Below are 21,189 nucleotides of genomic sequence, written 5' to 3' on the forward strand. Positions count from 1 at the left end.
GCATTTTGTTTGCTCACGATTGTCACTTTTGCCTCATGTAATGTAACGTTTGCTTTTGTAATTTGTTCACTTGTAATGTTCTCATGATGTATCAGTTCTGTTCCTATTGTGAAGCGACCTGACACCTTCGGGTAAAGTCCGCAATAAATAAAAACGCGGCATACATAAATAAATAAATGGGGATCTAGTCTTTTACAAATCTGATTGAGTTGCAGAGGTGCCCTTTCATATTGGCGGACGAGATCGCTTCCCTTTTCGCTATCTAGATTTGGGTCATTTATTTTGTTCTGTAGTTTATTTTATTTAAGGCATTTTTATTAAGCGTAGACTTTACCTGCAGGTGTCAGAGCGCTGTACAATAGAACCAGTTACGTTACATGAAAACATGAGAGAAATGTACAAAATCGGTGGCGGCTCGCATAGGGCGTGCTGCGGGGCAGTGGGGAGAGGCAGGGTGAGCCGGTAGCAAACACGGACATACAACGGAACGGAACGAATCACCGTACAGCAACAGGCTGCATCCCTCAGACATTATCGACCAGTGCAGTGGTAGACCAACACGCATGCGCCTGTGAAGTGTGGTCTCCATAAGAATGTGCTTCCTGAACCTCCCACAGCGAGAACGAACGCATGGTTAGGACAGACCAATTTTATGTAGTCCTTCTTTTATCTTTGCAGTAGTTTCTTTGTAATCCGGGTTTTTAACAGCCAATCAAAGTGTTGATGCATTGGGGGCTTGGTTCGTAACTAGGAAGTGAGCGTTTTGTCCAGCGCTCTGTTTTGAATCACACGTTCCGCAGTGGCATTATCCCGTATATTCCGCTCCGCCATGCGATTGAGATCTTCGGTATTATCCTCCTGCTGCCTGCTACTGCAGGCTGTGGGTGTAGGACTCTTCCTCCGCGGCTTCTTCCCTCCACCCATCCGCTCCCTAAGCCGCACGAGCGTTGTTGCTCAGAGTCCAGGGGAGCCTCTTACCACAGGTGAGGCAGCGAGGCCCAGGCTATTGCAAGCGGACATCAAACACTAGCGTGGAAAGAGCGAATGGATGACAAATGGACACCCTTTTAGGTCACATCCTAACACGTTGTGTTTTCCAGGGAGCCTGGTGTTTGTTTTTCTTTCTCTGACTTCCAAGTGATAGGTTTTATGTGCCAGTCATTCTTTTTAGGTTTTATGTGACAGTCATTCTTTTTATTTATGAAGTTGTATATAGCGCTAGCTAGACCCGTGGGTATCAGAAGATATAATCAAAGACATAATACTTATGTATACAGTGAGGAGAGAAAAACGCAGGTGGATTGAAACAGTCAGATAATCACCACCCTTGAATGACAAAGTGAGAGGGGAGACCATTAGGTCATTGATGCCTAGGTTGGTTGACTTGGTTGGTAAAGTATTTGTTGAGGAGAAGGAGTCTCAGGTCCTTTTTGAAGCAAGAGAAGGAGGGGTTGCATCTGAGGTCAATAGGGAGTGTGTTCCACATCCTGGGTACGTTACCAGGGAAGGATGGGCACAGGTTGTTTTCCTTTTCAGTTTTGAAGGGATGAGAAGAAGTGAGTTGGTGCTTCTTGGGGTTCTGGATTTTCCTGCTTTTACCAGTTTGCTGTTAAGGTAGTTCGGGGATTGGGCGTGAAGGGCCTTGTGTGTGATGCAGGCCAGTTTGTAAAAACATCTACCTTCCATGGGAAGCCAGATGAATGCGTTGAGGGTTGGTATGATGTGTTCAAATTCTTTTACACCAGTTATGAGTCGAACTGCCATGTTAAGGACTGACCTTAGTGGAGCTAGGTGAGCTTTTGGTGACCCTGTTAGGATGGCGTTCCCTCAGTCCAGTTTAGAAAAGACTAGGGACTATTGTCTTGAGATCATATTGGGGAATGAAAGGTTTAATATTCTTGAGGTGTTTTAGAGAGTAAAGCGCACCTTTTGCAGAGTTCTAAATGTGCGCCTTCATAGACAAGTTCTTATCCAGGGTAATGCCTATTGACTTTACAGAGTCGGATAGGACGAGTGAGCAGTTTAGAGCATCAAGCTCCTTGAGCCAGTCTTGAATTGGTTGGTGGTTACTTTTCGGAGAGAACAGTATTAATTCCGTAATTCTGTCTACTGCAGGTTTGCTTGAGGAAGGCAATACAATGTTATTTATTTTCTAAGACACAACAAAATGTTAATGTCTTTAAATTAACTTTGCTGATGATCAAAATCTATACATTGGGTGATGACATTTTCACAAATTATTGTTTATGCGCGGTGTACTTTTATTTGTAAAACTGTATGTGAGTACAAATGTAACAGTCATTTCAAATGAAGATGAAGGGTGGGGTAACATGCATACTACAAGTTACCCCACCCTACTCCGCACCACTCCATGCCACTGCATTCTACTCTGCGCCAATACACACTATACCACTCTGCGTCTCTCTCTCTCTATACTCTTCTCTGCACCACTCCGCGTCTCTCTCTACTCTGCACCAATCCACTCTGCGTCTCTACTCTCCTCTGCACCACTCCACGGCTCTCTAGTCTGCACCACTTCACTTTATGCCAATGCACTGTACCCCACAACACTCTACTATGCACTATTACACTCTATACCACACCTCGCCACGCCACTTTACTCTATTCCACCACTGCACTAGACTCAATACACTGTACTCTGTACCACTCTATGCCAATCCCCTCTACACCACTCTAATTTACTCTGCACCAATGCACTTAACTTGAAAGAGTCTATTCTACGCTACTGCATTCTATGCCCATGTACTCAGTCACAGCACTCTATGCCACTCTATTCCACTCTGTGTTACTGCAGTCTATGCCACTTGTAGGAAGGTGGATATCTGACTATATGGTTACCCCAACTTTTTGCCTAGTGTTTTTCTGTTTTTTTTACTTTAGACTGGCTGTGGCCCTGCTAATCAGGACCACAGCCTAGCTGTTCTCTCTCTAAATTGATACCATGTACTTTAGGTACATACCAGATTGGGAATTGGGTCACCTTTGTGAGTCCCTGTATAGTGTACCATAGGTACCCAGGTCATGGGTGCATCCAAGGTCTACCAGGGCCTGCAGCATGTATTATGCCAACCCTGGCTGGCCCTCCAAACTCTATCTATCTATCTATCTATCTATCTATCTATCTATCTATCTATCTATCTATCTATCTATCTATCTATCTATCTATCTATCTATCTATCTATCTATCTATCTATCTATCTATCTATCTATCTATCTATCTGTCACTCCTATGGCAGGCCTTAACAATCCTGGAGGCAGAGTGCTTGATTTTATGTGAAAGGATGCCCTAGCATGAGCTGAACCCCTGTGCAGCTTTCGGAACCATCTCCTTATAGCTGTTCTATGATATAGCCATACCATATACTCTTAAGTGCATTATAATCCTCGTGGTTAATGCTAAATTTGATTTGACTTTATCAAAACATGTTGTGTAAGGTGTGAAACGTTTTGGAATACTACCCCCCCACCAGCCCTGGAGGCGGGGGTAGCATTACACCCTTCTAAAGGGAGAAGACATGTAGTTACTGGTTTACCCGGTTAAAATTAAACAGAGCCTCAGCATCACAAAATGGATGCTGCTGCCACAGACGCAAGTCTGACCTCCTGCTGCTCGACGAAACTCCAGCAAGGGCGGCCTGGACAATAGGTTTCCTTTCCAGGGAGGTGCCAGCACCTCCCCAGACAGGGGTTTTGTGTATTGGGGCAGGGAGGGCTGCATTCAGTGAATGCATCTAGACACTGCCTGGGGCACACAAGGTGCTCCATGCATAGCCCAGTTCAAACCAGTTGCTGGGGCACTCCAGCCCCAGCTCTGGCGTGAAACTGGACAACGGGAAGGGGTGTAACCACCCCCTTCTCAGGTCCACCCATAGGAGGGACCTAGTCAGGTAATCCAGCCCTCATCCTTAGTATAAGGCACCATCAGCAACTTTGCCGGTCTGCATTTTCAAGGCTTCCGCCGGATCCCGAAGAATCTGCAACACAGGAACTGGGCTTCCAGACTTCTCTGACTCCGACCAACTTCCCACAGCAAAGCTGAGACCCATGGCGGACACGAGAGACGTGGGACCGGACACCCTGGACATCCTGCATATTGCTAACTGCTCGACTCCCAAGGTACCCTCGCAGTTGTGCATTGGGGTACAAGAAGCCCCAGTCCTGAGCACCCTTTGCCCCGAAGCACAGGCCCCCACACTCCGCGAGTGTCCCGTGGACCCCGCTTTTGCATCTGTGCTCGACACGTTTTCTCGGTTCCATGCCCGTTGGCTAGTGAGCCCCATGAAGACTCTTCTTTGAAACAAACTTGCTTTCCTGGTTGCTCCAGGCTTGCTCCAGCTTCCCTCCAAAGGAGAAGCGCAACAGACCTTGTTGGTCTGCAACAGAGCCAATCTCGACAGCCTGCGTGGGTTGCATTTGCCAAGGCTTGTTGGGTCCAATCCAGACACCGACACCGCAGTCAACTAGATCCTTCGTGGGGCAGCTCGAATCCAGTGCCTGGTCATCGTCAATGCCTCCTGGACCTCTCGGCTGAAGAGACAAACTTACCTTCTTCACCTGAGATCATCGCGACATCGTCTTGTTCCTTCCTGGTACCTTCCTGGTCACTGGCTAGTGACCCAGACTCTGTCCCCTCTGCTTTCAGGTTCTTCAGATCTTAGATCCACCCTTGGATCCACCCGGACACTTTACCTCTGGTCGCCTGCAGGACTTCTTTGCAGATCTCCATAGAAAACAAAGACGAAACCCGACACCAAAAAGCACCTATGCACCCGGCTTCCCTGGGTGAGGTAACACGAGTACTCCAGTGCTCCCGTGGGTCTTGACTCTCGAAGTGTCCTAGTCTAAAGGGGTTTTGTCGTAGTCCATCCGGAAGTGCCCTTAAACAGTAACTTTGTAACTTCTTCGTTTCCCATTATTAGTCAATGGTAACTCGCAACTGTGTTTAGATACTGCACGCGTCTCCCGTGGGCCTCCTACTTCCTAACCTTTGGTTGTTTAGTGTAGCCCCAGCGATGCCCCAGGCCTACTTTCTATTCCAGACATGGTTCTTATACCACTATTTTAGTATATGGTTTGTGAGGCTCCTAAGGCATTACTGTATATCGTGCAACTTATCGTATGCTAATTGAGTAACTTGTATTGTGCTTTTACCTCTGACCTCATAAAGAGTGCAGAGGGGTTGTGTTTAGAATAAATACATATATATTTGATATATACCTTGTGTGGTGTCCTTTCATTTGGTATTAAAGGGATTATAATTGGTAAAACAACTGGCTTCACATGCTCTCTGAAGTCTTAGCCAATTGACTGCTGGTCCATTCTACCACTAGGATAGCTTTCTATAAGGTTGACTTTACAACCACCATCAATAAGGGTTGATTAGACTGGTGCAAGGTGCCCACTAGAACTAGTGAAACAAAAGGGGATGATGGACGGAGCGTTTGAGCAAATCAAACACTCACCCCCAGTCAACTGATCTGGGTTTAATACATCACCATTCTTTAGCCCACTCAGCCACCCCAGTTCACACATGGCCATATGCAAATCAGTCTGACCCTGTGCCTCATGGGAACAGTCCAGCCCAAACTGCCAAGCCATGTCTTCCCTGGACCGGAGACAAGCTTCCTGGGACCAGTTTTGGATTCATAATCCTCATCAGCCAGGCTATCTTGAATCCAGTGGCCAAGTGAGCAAGGGACTCACGTCTGAGCATACCCTGCCAACTTAGGGGGAACAAAGCGAAACAAAAGGGGATGATGGACGGAGCGTTTGAGCAAATCAAACACTCACCCCCAGTCAACTCATCTGGGTTTAATCCATCACCATTCTTTAGCCCACTCAGCCACCCCAGTTCAGACATGGCCATATGCAAATCAGTCTGACCCTGTGCCTCATGGGAACAGTCCAGCCCGAACTGCCTAACCATGTTTTCCCTGGACCGGAGACAAGCATCCTGGGACCGGTTTCGGATTCATAATCCTCATCAGCCAGGCTATCTTGAATCCAGTGGCCAAGTGAGTCAGATCAGTTGATTGGGGGTGAGTGTTTGATTTGCTCAAACTCTCTGTCCATCATCCCCTTTTGTACCCCTTTGTTCGCCCTAAGTTGGCAGGGTATGCTCAGACGTGCATCCCTTGCTCACTTGGCCACTGGATTCAAGATAGCCTGGCTGATGAGGATTATGAATCTGAAACCGGTCCCAGGATGCTTGTTTCCGGTCCAGGGAAGACATAGCTTGGCCGTTCGGGCTGGACTGTTCCCATGAGGCACAGGGTCAGACTGATTTGCATATGGTCATGTCTGAACTGGGGTGGCTGAGTGAGCTAAAGAATGGTGATGGATTAAATCCACATCAGTTGACTGGGGGTGAGTGTTTGATTTGCTCAAAGGCTCCATCCATCATCCCCTTTTGTATCACTAGAAGTAGTGGACATCATATGCCAGGCTAATTTCTCACGCCACTCTGCACCGCTGTTTTCTATGCCACGCTACTTTACATCACTGTACTCTGCAGGAATGCACACCACTCTACTATACTACACTCTGACAGTATGCTCTGAAACACTGCACTCTTTGCCACTCTACTTTATGACACTCTACGCCATTGAACTCTGCATCTTTCTACTCTGCACATCTGCACTCTACGCCAATCCACTACAAGCTATTCTAATCTGCACTACTGCACTATGACACTCTACTCTATACCATTGCACTCCATGCCACTCCACTTCACTCAGAAACAATCTTCTCTATGCCACTGTAGTCTACACCACTCTATTCCATTCTGCGCCGCACCACTCCACTCTATTCTAATGCACTCTACGCCACTGCACTCAGCTCCAATGCTCCCTACGCAACTTTACTCCAAACCAATACACTCTATGCCACTGCTCTCTATGCTAGTCTACTCTACTTCACTGTACTCTACGCCACTATACTCTACGCCACTGCTCTCTTATTTCATTGTAATGCCAGCGTTGTAAAGGCTGCTTCCCGCTCTCTATGCCACTCTACACCATTGAACTCTACTTCAGTTTACTCTGATCCACTGCACTCTACACCAATGTATTCTTCACACTCTACAGCATTGCACTCTGCGACACTTTACTCTGCATCCCTGAATCCTCTACCACTTAACTCTATACCACTCTTCTCTGCGCCTCGTTACTCTATTCTATGCTAGTGCACCTTGCCATGCACCACTGCACTCTACACCACTCCAAATTGGGGCACTCTACCCTGCAGCACTTGACTCTACACCACTACACTCTACTCTGAAACAATCTACTTCTTACAACTGCATTCAACGCCACTCTGCGCCTCTGCAATTAACGCTGTGCCACTCTACTCTATACCACTCTACCATATGTCTCTGCACTTTACACTGCACCACTCTACTCTACTCTGAAACAATCTACTCTATGCCACTGCACTCTACCCTATGCCACTGTACCCTAAATCACTGCACTCTACGCCACTTTACTCAATACATATGCACCTTACGCCATTACACATAGGACAAATAATTTGCACCACTGCACTTTATCACTATATTCTACTCTTATGCCACTGCATGCTATTTCAAACAACACCATTTAACTCTACATCACAGCACTCTACATCACTGTACTCTACACCACTCAATTCTACTCTGCACCACTGTACTTTACGTCACTGCTCTTGGTACCAGTATACAACCCTGCACTCTACAACCCTGCTCTTTGACACTCTACTCTGCATTACTACACTCTAGGCCACTATACTCTGACATGATACTCCACTATATGATGCTCAACTTCATTAAACTCTGCTCCACTGACACTCTACTCCACTCTATGATACGCTACTCAATTCCCTCTGTGCCACTCCATGCCTTTTTATTTTACTCTGTTCTATGACACTTCACTCTGACAATCTACTCTGCTCTACTCCACACCCTCAACACCTTTCAACTCTACACCACTCTATGCCACTCCACTCAGACGTTGTACTCCTCTCTTTCACTAACTGTATGCCTTTCTACTCCACGAAACTCCACACTACTCCATGACACTTAGTTCACACCTTTCCAATCCACTCAACTCTACTGTACGTCACTCTACGCAACACCATAACACTACACTGTACTTCACTTTTACACACTCCACGGTACTCTCCTTTACCCCTCTAACTTTTAGCTATGCCGAACAGCAGTTACTTTGTTATACAACATTGCTAAAAAATATTGGCAAAGCCAATACATCTTGCATAGGCGAGACCTGTTGGCTTTGCCAATGCTTGTTCTTTTTTGATTTTTCTCTTTATAGCATAAACTCGACCGAAGGTATTGGAGCGCTTTAAATGAACACCAGCTACATTACATCAAGAGCATGGATTGAACCCATCCGCTTGATGGATGTTATGAAGGATTAAATAACCTACAGCAACCGAAATGCCACAGTACACCCTAAAGGCTAGTTATAACAAGTTTGCACAACAATACGCCCAGCGTGGTGTTCTGCCACATCGCCGAGAATCCACAGGTCTGATTCCCATTTTGTCTTTACTTATCCTCACTACTCTACCCCACACCTTGACTGACGTCAACATCCAACGTGTCAACTTGTCACTTCGGATTTCATCTTGGCAACACTTTTCTGGTACATGGCGAGATAGGTGCAAGAGTGTGCAATCTTCTCTTGACGAGTGTTCACTGTCTCATATTCCCACTGTCCTTTAGACAACACAACACATAATTCTGTCTTTGCAGCGAGTGCAGGGATGCACTGTTCCATTTGAAGGTTGATAAGCTCGCATTTAAAAAACATTTCTAGAGGGTTATCCCAAAATGTCATGCTGCCTTGTTTTTTCTGTAATTAATATGTAGTTTTGCTGAAGTCTTTTTTTAGCACACTTCTACTGGGCATGCTAGTGTACAAGATATAGATACATAAAAACAATTCTTTGTCTTAATAACTTATTGTACTTGTATGTTTAACATAGAGAATACTGTCAAACTCAATGCTCAACAATTAAAAATAGCAGGACTACTCAGCGCGGAAATAAGCAGGGGTACTCCTAGCAAAACATGTACGAACCCATCCAAATCAAGTACTTTTCTTTAGGCATATTAACTCTCTTGCTTCTGTTTGTTGTCTGTACGCATGGAGTATTTCTTTGGGCGAGAGGGTTCAGTACGTGATCAAGACAAGTTATAGTTTGGAAAAGGCCACTTTAATTAAGCAGGTGCACAAAAACAACATACAACTATTCCTAGGCTACTCGCCTTACAAACTACCGGCCTCACTATACATCAAACATCATACCACTCCCCTACCCCCCTACACCTAAATGTTCTCCCATCTGCACTACCTAAAAAATATCCTAGTCTCTCTAAATCTACTATTAACTACTCAACTGTATCCTTTGCGCTCACTTTCTTTTTGCGTCATGCGTACAGGGCGGCAAGGGCCAAATGGCTCAAACCAGTTTGCGAAGAACTTGGCTGCATGAATTATCGTGTCGCATTACGTATTTTAAAAACTGACACTGCTTCTTTAACTTTGGTTTGTGGAGTGGCCAAGTACCTGGGCTATGCTTGGATAATAAGACATAAGCTCCGATCTTCACTTCCTCAGTGAGCGAACGAACCCTTATTTCTGCTTGTTCTCTTCCCATAGCTGCTACTTATGGTCCTAATCTCACGTTTAACTCTGTAAAACTGCAAAAGCCCTCATATTCATGATGAATTGGTTTACCCTATTTTAAAGATTTTAGAATGTGATTTTTATATATGTTGCATGACTTTATGAAAATTGTTTAAAACATTTTTACAATGTGACTTTTTATACATGTAGCATGCTTTTATGATAATTGTTTTATCTAATAAAGCAAATTTGAATTGAATTGTATCCTTTTCCTTCCTGAGTTCGGCATAAGGATTTTGAGCTTTCCACCCACAATATATGTAAGAATGTTCACTCACCAGTCTTCGTCATTGTGCACAATCTGCTAATGATTGATGTTATAGGTGCAGACTTTGGCCCATAACTTTAAAAGGAGTTTGCATTGCCCCATGGGATATATGAGGACACTGAGACAGAATGCTTTGACCTCCGTTTAAACCGTCTGGGGCAGTGATGCCGCACCCCATCTCTGCCTGAATATTCAGTCTCAGTTTTTAGGTCTCGCGACCTGCGATGCACTGCATAGCAGTGCTTACGCAAGTCGTGTGAGCTATAGTAATCAAAAAACGGGGATTGTGAGCTCGTGCATGTGCGTTTCCTTTTCAGCTCCCCCATTGGTCTTTGCGTGTGTCTTATTGTAAAAGACTGCACACAATTGGCCCGAAGCACACGCATAGCTCCTCCCATGGCCTATTGGTGTCTATTACGTGCACCAAGCACGTAATCGACACCAATAGGTCGTGGGAGGAGCTATGATTGTGCCCTCACAGGCGTGACGTGCCCGCCACTTGTTCTACTTTGTCTATCTGCTACCATCCGCACACACTAAGGGAGCGCGGTCCGCTTTCATTTTCGGGACCGCGAGCAATATACATTTTTGTTTTAATACCCTCCTTCCACAGACAAGCTACTCTCTTCCTGTTTTCATGTTGAGATCAGTTCACGTTCAGTCCCGGTTGGGGGATGAATGGACAAAAATACGAAAAACAAACCAATCAGGTTTAAAACTGTCGCCTGGCTCAGAGTGTCTCTCCGGACTTATAAACCAGGTACAAATGCAATGCAAGGTGTGAGCTAAACGTAAATGCCTTTTTGTGGATAGCCCCCGGGTTAGGCCAATCTGTGCCACAAGTAGATGTTATCTGTCCTAGCCCCCGGGTTTGGCCAATCTGTGCCACAAGTAGATGTTATCTGTCCTGGATCACACAATGTCATCACAGCAAAGTCGGGATTACAAGGGAGGTCTCCTGGTTCCGTTGTCGCGAAGCTGGCTTTCTCGATATATTGTGACATATATTGTTTCGCAACGCAACGTTCGCTCAACGGCTGTGTTTTTACTCTTGCACGTACTCATTAAACAGCGCGGCTTGAAACAGAGGACAGTGAGAGGCAGGCGCTTAAATGAATGAAGCTGCTTGCATCTGTGCAGGTGGGTGTGCGCGCCTGCTACAGAGCGGGCACAGAAATGTGAGTCCATGCGTGCGCTGCGTGAACGTGTTGATGGGTTTAAGTTGTGATGAATGCTTCTGACAGTGTGTCTGTGTGTGTGTGTGTCCCTTGTGAATATGTTGCAGAGTGAGTGTGTTGGCTAATGTGTTACTGCAGCACTAAAACAGCATCCCACTCTGAGTTGCACAAAGCTCATGAGCACGGCTTGAAGTGCAGGGCAGCTCCGGGATCCCGTTCTGCGGTGCACAACCCTGTGAGCAAAGCTTGAAGTGCAGCGCAGAACAGTGAACACTCTCTGTGGTGCTCAACCCTTGTAAGCAAGGCTTGAAGTGCAGCGCTAAGACAGCATCCTGGTCTGCAGTGCACAACGGTGGTGAGAAAGGTCTGAAGTGCAGCGCAGCACAGTGAACACTCTCTGTGGTGCACAACCCCGGTGTGCAAGGCTAAAAGGGCAGCACGGCACCGTGAACATTCTCTGTGGTGCACAAGCCTGCTGAGTGCAGCCTGAAGTGCAGGGCTCCGCCGGTATCCCAATCTGTGGTGCACATCCCTGGTGAACAAGGCTGAAGTGCATCGCTGCACACAGTGAACACGCTCTGTGGTGCACAACTGGTGAGCATGGCTTGTAATGCAGCGCTGCGCCAGGATCCAGCTCTGTAGTATAGCAGGGAGAGTGAAGTGTAGTGCAGCCACATACACTCTCCACAACATTAAAGTGCAGTAACAGTGGTGCTGGGGTGGGGAAGGGGGCAGGGGTGCAATCACAAGATGATAAGGTGCCCGAATATATTGAAGATGATGCTCATATCAATTTCTCCTCTTACTAACTACAGGATGAAGGAAGCTAAAGTAAAAAACAAAAAAATCAAATCCTTGCTGAATTATTAAAACTCGGCTTAATACTTCGCTTTGAAATGATGAACACGCTACTTATTTACAGTCGGTATAAACAGTTTCTCGTTTCTCTAGGTGAAAATATGTTTCGGTGGAGCAACAACTCTTCTCTTATGTCACCATAAAATATGGGTGTTTTAATCACATTTCCCACCCTGAAAATACAGTGATTCTACAATGCAAGATGATTGTGAATACCCACAACTAACATAACACTGGTGGGCTGTCATTGTAGTTGAAAGTTCAAATCCTTTGTTCAGCGTCCACACCAGTGTGTGCCAATACACTTTTTCAGTTGGAGATTTGTTACTAAATCAAGTGAATTTTAGCATGTAAGATGCGCTTTATTATTTTATAGCATATCTTTCCTGGTTTCATCCTTTCTCTCAACCTTCTTTGTATTGTCAGATCCATGTCCATCATGTTATCCTTTAGTCTCACATCACTGGCCTTTTTGTTAAGTGCAGGTACTTGTCACACTTCTTGCTTCGTGTACAAGGTCCATCTCAGCTGACAAGACAGTATAATGCATCTTAAGCACAAGGAAAGGAGTAACTTTAGTGTCACCTTCCATACCTTTGTAGAACCAACTTCCAACCATCTCATCATTTTTCTGTTTCCATTACCACTGGCATATTATGATTTATTATTATTATTATTATTATTATTATTATTTAGAAACCTATAAAGTGCACAGCTACCCCTAGCATTTGCAATGCAATAGGTCTCGCCTTTGAAAGGCATTGTCATTTACAATGACAATAGCTGACACTCTCACAAAGGCGAGACCTATTGCATTGCAAATGCTTGTTATCTTTTGGGTCTCTCTGCAACTCAGTCTTACTTGTAGTTTCTAGCAGCAACATTTATTATTTTTTTACATTATTAATTGTTTTTAATGATATTCTGCTGCTATCTGGATTTAAAACTCGTAGTCCTATTATATATTGGTCATTTTAATCTCTCGGTTTTGTATATGTATGGTATGTATGCCTTGCTTTTATGATTATACTTCTAATCAAATAAAGTACCAATTACTATGCAGTCTCAGCCCCCTTGTATCCCATGGGGTAATGCAAACTCCTTTTAAAGTTATAGGCCAAAGTCTGCGTATAACACCAGTCATGAACAGATTGTGCTCAAAGACTGATTAGTGAGTGAACATACTTACCTATATTGTATGTGGAGTGCTCAAAACCTTATGCCCTCCACTCCCTCCATTCTGACAAAGGCCAAAAGACCCCTAGTGGCAATTCCCAGTCGAAATATGCCGACCCTTCCACTAGATGTTGTCGCATACCTTGTCGATTAGTTTGCGATGATGGATGTGTAACAGGGTGAAGTTTGATGTGATTTTATCTATGCGCCCCTTGAGAGGGGTACCTGTCTGTCTGCTCCAAGGAGGTTGCCAGTTTCTCTACTGCCTGTAGAACTGAGCCCAGCTGTGATTCTAATGCAAGAGCTTTTGCAGACTCCAGTGCTCCTGGACTTGTTCCGACGTACTGACTGACGTTAATGGCAGGATGCGAGAGCATGTGCCCGTCTCGACATGCTGTTGGCCCATCGCTAGGGAATCGCATGGTAAAGACAGAGTGCACAGTTAGTACCTGCCTGCCATTGAGTGCAACTTAACACAGTTATACCAGTCATTTTTTAATACGGAATGCGAGAAGTGTTGCTGTGCGCTCCCTGCAGTCAGTGGCTTTGCAAGCAATAAGAGGCTAGAGTTTTCACATGTGAGGAGGGGTCTGAGCCCGACATGGCCCACGGGTCCCTGATTTACTTCAACCTGTGTGCCCACGTTGGTGGGAGGGAGTTGCCGATTAGTGGTATCTCTAGTGGCTCCTCAAAGGGTGTATCGTGCTTCACGATGGCTCGAGCAGCGATATTAGCCTTACAGATGCTGCCTCATACACAACAGGGAGGTAGCAGATCTAGGCCGGATAAGACCCCCGGGCCACTGCAATGTTCTACTTCTCGTCTTCTCGCTTAGACTCCAGGGCAACATCGGGCGTGGTGCTGACTGTCTGTGCCTGTGGGAGGCTGTGCACCTGTCGCAGTGTACTCGCACAGTTCTGGAGTCGTTTGTTAGTGTTGAGCCTCCCGAGCCAGGTCAGCCAGCTCCCCGGGCCCGTTCTTGCGTGAGGCATACTGGACCCGGCTTTGGCGTTTTGTAGGGTACAGAGGGTGATTTAGCGCATCTTTCCATCTGTGGTGTCTGTCATAAATCAATTCGGACACTTTCTTCTGGTAGATACTTTTTAATCCAGAGATAACCAAATGTACACTCCGCCAGCTGATTAGACCAGCCAACTGACCAAGTGTAGATCTTTACACAATAGAATAGAATACACGCAGGTATTCTGTAAGGAATAGATGCCATGGACATAAAGTAAAGCTTGTAAGATACAGGTAGCCATGTTGGAATAAAATGCATGTACATCACATTTTCATCCTTTACAGAGAAAACAAACAAATAAAAATAAAGCAAAGTAAACTTAACATAAACACAACTAAATTAACAGCAGTAATAATTCAAATAAGCAGGAGGTGTACAACACCTTAAACTCCTAGCTCCTAATGAGGAAGAAGTATTTTGGAGATCACAGGCGTTGTAAGGAACAACACTCAAATCACCAGTGACACCACTGCACGCATCACCACCACCTACATCCCTTCGACAAACAGACACAAGTGAATCATCAGCAACTTCTGTACTGGTAAACATATAACCACTACTGGACTGAGAACCATTATGAGAACCTTTAACATCATGGTTGGGAACTATTGAGAATGATAAAACAGGCTCTTTCTTTTGATAAAGTGCCACAAGTCTTAGTTTCCACTTCTCTCCATTGGTCAAAACAGCATAATGAGAAAAAACATCTTTGACCGTGTAAGGCCCCTTAAACTTTGAAAGACCCTTAGATATTCTTCCAGGTTTTACTTTAACGAAATCACCTCTAGAAATTGAAGGAGAAGAACAGGTGAACTAAAAATAGGAACAGGGTCGCGATGACCACCTTTAGCAACAAAGTCTTTGATCCATGATGGTGTAAGCTTAGTGCCAGGAAGCCTACCTCGCATAAGTTCAAAAGGGGACTTGTCATTATTGCTGTGTGTAGTGGTGCGATAAGCCCATACCATCTCTTGAACCATATCAAGAGCAAATCCACTACTGGAGCAAGCCATTTGGATTATCCCCTTGACAACACAGTTTACTCTCACACACAGACCATTCCCCTTTGGATTGTATAAGATGTGCAATGATGTACCACATCACCATGACATGGGAAAGAACACATTTAGTGAGAGATAAGCTGGGTACCATTGTCCGTGATGAGTACAGAAGCATAACCTTCCTCTTGGAAAAGATTTTTTCACTCTGGGCCTCCACAGCGTCACTCTGGGCCTCCACAGCATCACTCTGGGCCTCCACAGCATCACTCTGGGCCTCCACAGCATCACTCTGGGCCTCCACAGCATCACTCTGGGCCTCCACAGCATCACTCTGGGCCACCACAGCATCACTCTGGGCCACCACAGCATCACTCTGGGCCACCACAGCATCACTCTGGGTCACCACAGCATCACTCTGGGTCACCACAGCATCACTCTGGGTCACCACAGCATCACTCAGCACCACCACAGCATCACTCAGGGCCAAGAATGCATCACTCAACCAAACCACAGGATCACTCAGCACCACCACAGAATCACTCAGCACTACCACAGAATCACTCAGCACTACCACAGCATCACTCAGCACTGCTCAGCATCACTCAGCACCACCATAGCCTCACTCAGCACCACCCCAGCCTCACTCAGCACCACCACAGCCTCACTTAGCACCACCACAGCCTCACTCAGCACCACCACAGCATCACTCAGCACCACCACAGCATCACTCAGCACCACCACAGCATCACTCAGCACCACCACAGCATCACTCAGCACCACCACAGCATCACTCAGCACCACCACAGTATCACTCAGCAACACCACATCATCCCTCAGGGCCAGAAATGCATCACTCAACACCACCACAGGATACCTCCGCACCACCACAGCCTCACTCAGCACCACCACAGCATCACTCAGCACCACCACAGCATCACTCAGCGCCACCACAGCATCACTCAGCACCACCACAGCATCACTCCGCGCTACCATAGCATCACTCGGCGCCACCACAGCATCACTCGGCGCCACCACAGCATCACTCGGCGCCACCACAGCATCACTCGGCGCCACCACAGCATCACTCGGCGCCACCACAGCATCACTCGGCACCACCACAGCATCACTCGGCGCCACCACAGCATCACTCGGCGCCACCACAGCATCACTCGGCGCCACCACAGCATCACTCGGCGCCACCACAGCATCACTCGGCGCCACCACAGCATCACTCGGCGCCACCACAGCATCACTCGGCGCCACCACAGCATCACTCGGCGCCACCACAGCATCACTCGGCAACACCACAGCATCACTCAGCAACACCACAGCATCACTCAGCAACACCACCGCATCACTCAGCAACACCACCGCATCACTCAGCAACACCACCGCGTCACTCAGCAACACCACCGCATCACTCAGCAACACCACCGCATAACTCAGCAACACCACCGCATCACTCAGCAACACCACCGCATCCCTCAGCAACACCACCGCATCACTCAGCAACACCACCGCATCACTCAGCAACACCACCGCATCACTCAGCAACACCACATCATCACTCAGCAACACCACATCATCACTCAGCAACACCACCGCATCACTCAGCAACACCACCGCATCACTCAGCAAATCACTCAGCAACACCACCGCATCACTCAGCAACACCACCGCATCACTCAGCAACACCACCGCATCACTCAGCAACACCACCGCATCACTCAGCAACACCACCGCATCACTCAGCAACACCACCGCATCACTCAGCAACACCACCGCATCACTCAGCAACACCACAGCATCACTCAAAAACACCACCGCATCACTCAGCAACACCACCGCATCACTCAGCAACACCACAGCATCACTCAAAAACACCACCCCAGCATCACTCGGGGCCACCCCAGCATCACTCGGGGCCACCCCAGCATCACTCGACACCACCACAGCATCACTCGGCACCACCACAGCATCACTCGGCACCACCACAGCATCACTCGGCACCACCACAGCATCACTCGGCACCACCACAGCATCACTCGGCACCACCACAGCATCACTCGGCACCACCACAGCATCGCTCAGCACACAACAATATCGCTCAGGGCCACCACATCATCACTCAGCAACACCACCGCATCACTCAGCAACACCACCGCATCACTCAGCAACACCACCGCATCACTCAGCAACACCACCGCATCACTCAGCAACACCACCGCATCACTCAGCAACACCACCGCATCACTCAGCAACACCACCGCATCACTCAGCAACACCACCGTATCACTCAGCAACACCACCGCATCACTCAGCAACACCACCGCATCACTCAGCAACACCACAGCATCACTCAAAAACACCACCACAGGATCACTTGGGGCCACCACAGGATCACTCGGGTCCACCACAGGATCACTTTGGGCCACCCCAGCATCACTCGGGGCCACCCCAGCATCACTCGGGGCCACCCCAGCATCACTCGGGGCCACCCCAGCATCACTCGGGGCCACCCCAGCATCACTCGGGGCCACCCCAGCATCACTCGGGGCCACCCCAGCATCACCACCGCATCACTCAGCAACACCACCGCATCACTCAGCAACACCACCGCATCACTCAGCAACACCACAGCATCACTCAAAAACACCACCGCATCACTCAGCAACACCACCGCATCACTCAGCAACACCCCAGCATCACTCGGGGCCACCCCAGCATCACTCGGCGCCACCCCAGCATCACTCGGCGCCACCCCAGCATCACTCGACACCACCACAGCATCACTCGGCACCACCACAGCATCACTCGGCACCACCACAGCATCACTCGGCACCACCACAGCATCGCTCAGCACACAACAATATCGCTCAGGGCCACCACATCTTCACTCAGCAACACCACCGCATCACTCAGCAACACCACCGCATCACTCAGCAACACCACCGCATCACTCAGCAACACCACCGCATCACTCAGCAACACCACCGCATCACTCAGCAACACCACCGCATCACTCAGCAACACCACCGCATCACTCAGCAACACCACCGTATCACTCAGCAACACCACCGCATCACTCAGCAACACCACAGCATCACTCAGCAACACCACAGCATCACTCAAAAACACCACCACAGGATCACTTGGGGCCACCACAGGATCACTCGGGTCCACCACAGGATCACTTTGGGCCACCCCAGCATCACTCGGGGCCACCCCAGCATCACTCGGGGCCACCCCAGCATCACTCGGGGCCACCCCAGCATCACTCGGGGCCACCCCAGCATCACTCGGGGCCACCCCAGCATCACTCGGGGCCACCCCAGCATCACCACCGCATCACTCAGCAACACCACCGCATCACTCAGCAACACCACCGTATCACTCAGCAACACCACCGCATCACTCAGCAACACCACCGCATCCCTCAGCAACACCACCGCATCCCTCAGCAACACCGCCGCATCACTCAGCAACACCGCCGCATCACTCAGCAACACCACATCATCACTCAGCAACACCACATCATCACTCAGCAACACCACCGCATCACTCAGCAACACCACCGCATCACTCAGCAACACCACCGCATCACTCAGCAACACCACCGCATCACTCAGCAACACCACCGCATCACTCAGCAACACCACCGCATCACTCAGCAACACCACCGCATCACTCAGCAACACCACCGCATCACTCAGCAACACCACAGCATCACTCAGCAACACCACCGCATCACTCAGCAACACCACCGCATCACTCAGCAACACCACCGCATCACTCAGCAACACCACCGCATCACTCAGCAACACCACCGCATCACTCAGCAACACCACCGCATCACTCAGCAACACCACCGCATCACTCAGCAACACCACCGCATCACTCAGCAACACCACCGCATCACTCAGCAACACCACCGCATCACTCAGCAACACCACCGCATCACTCAGCAACACCACCGCATCACTCAGCAACACCACCGCATCACTCAGCAACACCACAGCATCACTCAAAAACACCACCACAGGATCACTTGGGGCCACCACAGGATCACTCGGGTCCACCACAGGATCACTTTGGGCCACCCCAGCATCACTCGGGGCCACCCCAGCATCACTCAGCACCACCCCAGCATCACTCAGCACCACCCCAGCATCACTCAGCACCACCACAGCATCACTCAGCACCACCACAGCATCACTCAGCACCACCACAGTATCACTCAGCAACACCACATCATCACTCAGGGCCAAGAATGCATGACTCAACACCACCACAGGATCACTCAGCACCACCACAGCATCACTCAGCACCACCACAGCATCACTCAGCAACACCACCGCATCACTCAGCAAATCACTCAGCAACACCACCGCATCACTCAGCAACACCACCGCATCACTCCGCAACACCACCGCATCACTCAGCAACACCACCGCATCACTCAGCAACACCACCGCATCACTCAGCAACACCACCGCATCACTCAGCAACACCACCGCATCACTCAGCAACACCACAGCATCACTCAAAAACACCACCACAGGATCACTCGGGGCCACCACAGGATCACTCGGGGCCACCACAGGATCACTCGGGTCCACCACAGGATCACTTTGGGCCACCCCAGCATCACTCGGGGCCACCCCAGCATCACTCGGAGCCACCCCAGCATCACTCGGGGCCACCCCAGCATCACTCGGGGCCACCCCAGCATCACTCGGGGCCACCCCAGCATCACTCGGCGCCACCCCAGCATCACTCGGCGCCACCCCAGCATCACTCGACACCACCACAGCATCACTCGGCACCACCACAGCATCGCTCAGCACACAACAATATCGCTCAGGGCCACCACATCATCACTCAGCAACACCACCGCATCACTCAGCAACACCACCGCATCACTCAGCAACACCACCGCATCACTCAGCAACACCACCGCATCACTCAGCAACACCACCGCATCACTCAGCAACACCACCGCATCACTCAGCAACACCACCGCATCACTCAGCAACACCACCGCATCACTCAGCAACACCACCGCATCACTCAGCAACACCACCGCATCACTCAGCAACACCACCGCATCACTCAGCAACACCACAGCATCACTCAAAAACACCACCACAGGATCACTCGGGTCCACCACAGGATCACTTTGGGCCACCCCAGGATCACTTTGGGCCACCCCAGCATCACTCGGGGCCACCCCAGCATCACTCGGGGCCACCCCAGCATCACTCGGGGCCACCCCAGCATCACTCGGGGCCACCCCAGCATCACCACCGCATCACTCAGCAACACCACCGCATCACTCAGCAACACCACCGTATCACTCAGCAACACCACCGCATCACTCAGCAACACCACCGCATCCCTCAGCAACACCACCGCATCCCTCAGCAACACCGCCGCATCACTCAGCAACACCGCCGCATCACTCAGCAACACCACATCATCACTCAGCAACACCACCTCATCACTCAGCAACACCACCGCATCACTCAGCAACACCACCGCATCACTCAGCAACACCACCGCATCACTCAGCAACACCACCGCATCACTCAGCAACACCACCGCATCACTCAGCAACACCACCGCATCACTCAGCAACACCACCGCATCACTCAGCAACACCACCGCATCACTCAGCAACACCACCGCATCACTCAGCAACACCACCGCATCACTCAGCAACACCACCGCATCACTCAGCAACACCACCGCATCACTCAGCAACACCACCGCATCACTCAGCAACACCACAGCATCACTCAAAAACACCACCACAGGATCACTTGGGGCCACCACAGGATCACTCTGGTCCACCACAGGATCACTTTGGGCCACCCCAGCATCACTCGGGGCCACCCCAGCATCACTCAGCACCACCCCAGCATCACTCAGCACCACCACAGCATCACTCAGCACCACCACAGCATCACTCAGCACCACC

The 21,189-nt window shown here is 48.9% G+C and overlaps 1 protein-coding gene across 1 annotated transcript in view; it reads left to right on the forward strand.

Moving 5' to 3' along the window:
- Positions 1-740: 740 nt before the first annotated feature.
- PIGG (phosphatidylinositol glycan anchor biosynthesis class G (EMM blood group)) overlaps positions 741-21,189 on the forward strand; it is an 867,273-nt gene continuing 846,824 nt past the window's right edge. The window contains exon 1 of the mRNA XM_086961823.1: positions 741-983. Coding sequence (XP_086817949.1) covers positions 830-983 — 154 coding nt within the window. The 5' untranslated portion in view covers positions 741-829. The remainder of the gene's footprint in view (positions 984-21,189) is intronic.

Source organism: Lissotriton vulgaris, chromosome 3_1 (genome assembly GCF_964263255.1).
Source record: "Lissotriton vulgaris chromosome 3_1, aLisVul1.2, whole genome shotgun sequence".
NCBI classification, from domain to species: Eukaryota; Metazoa; Chordata; class Amphibia; order Caudata; family Salamandridae; genus Lissotriton; species Lissotriton vulgaris.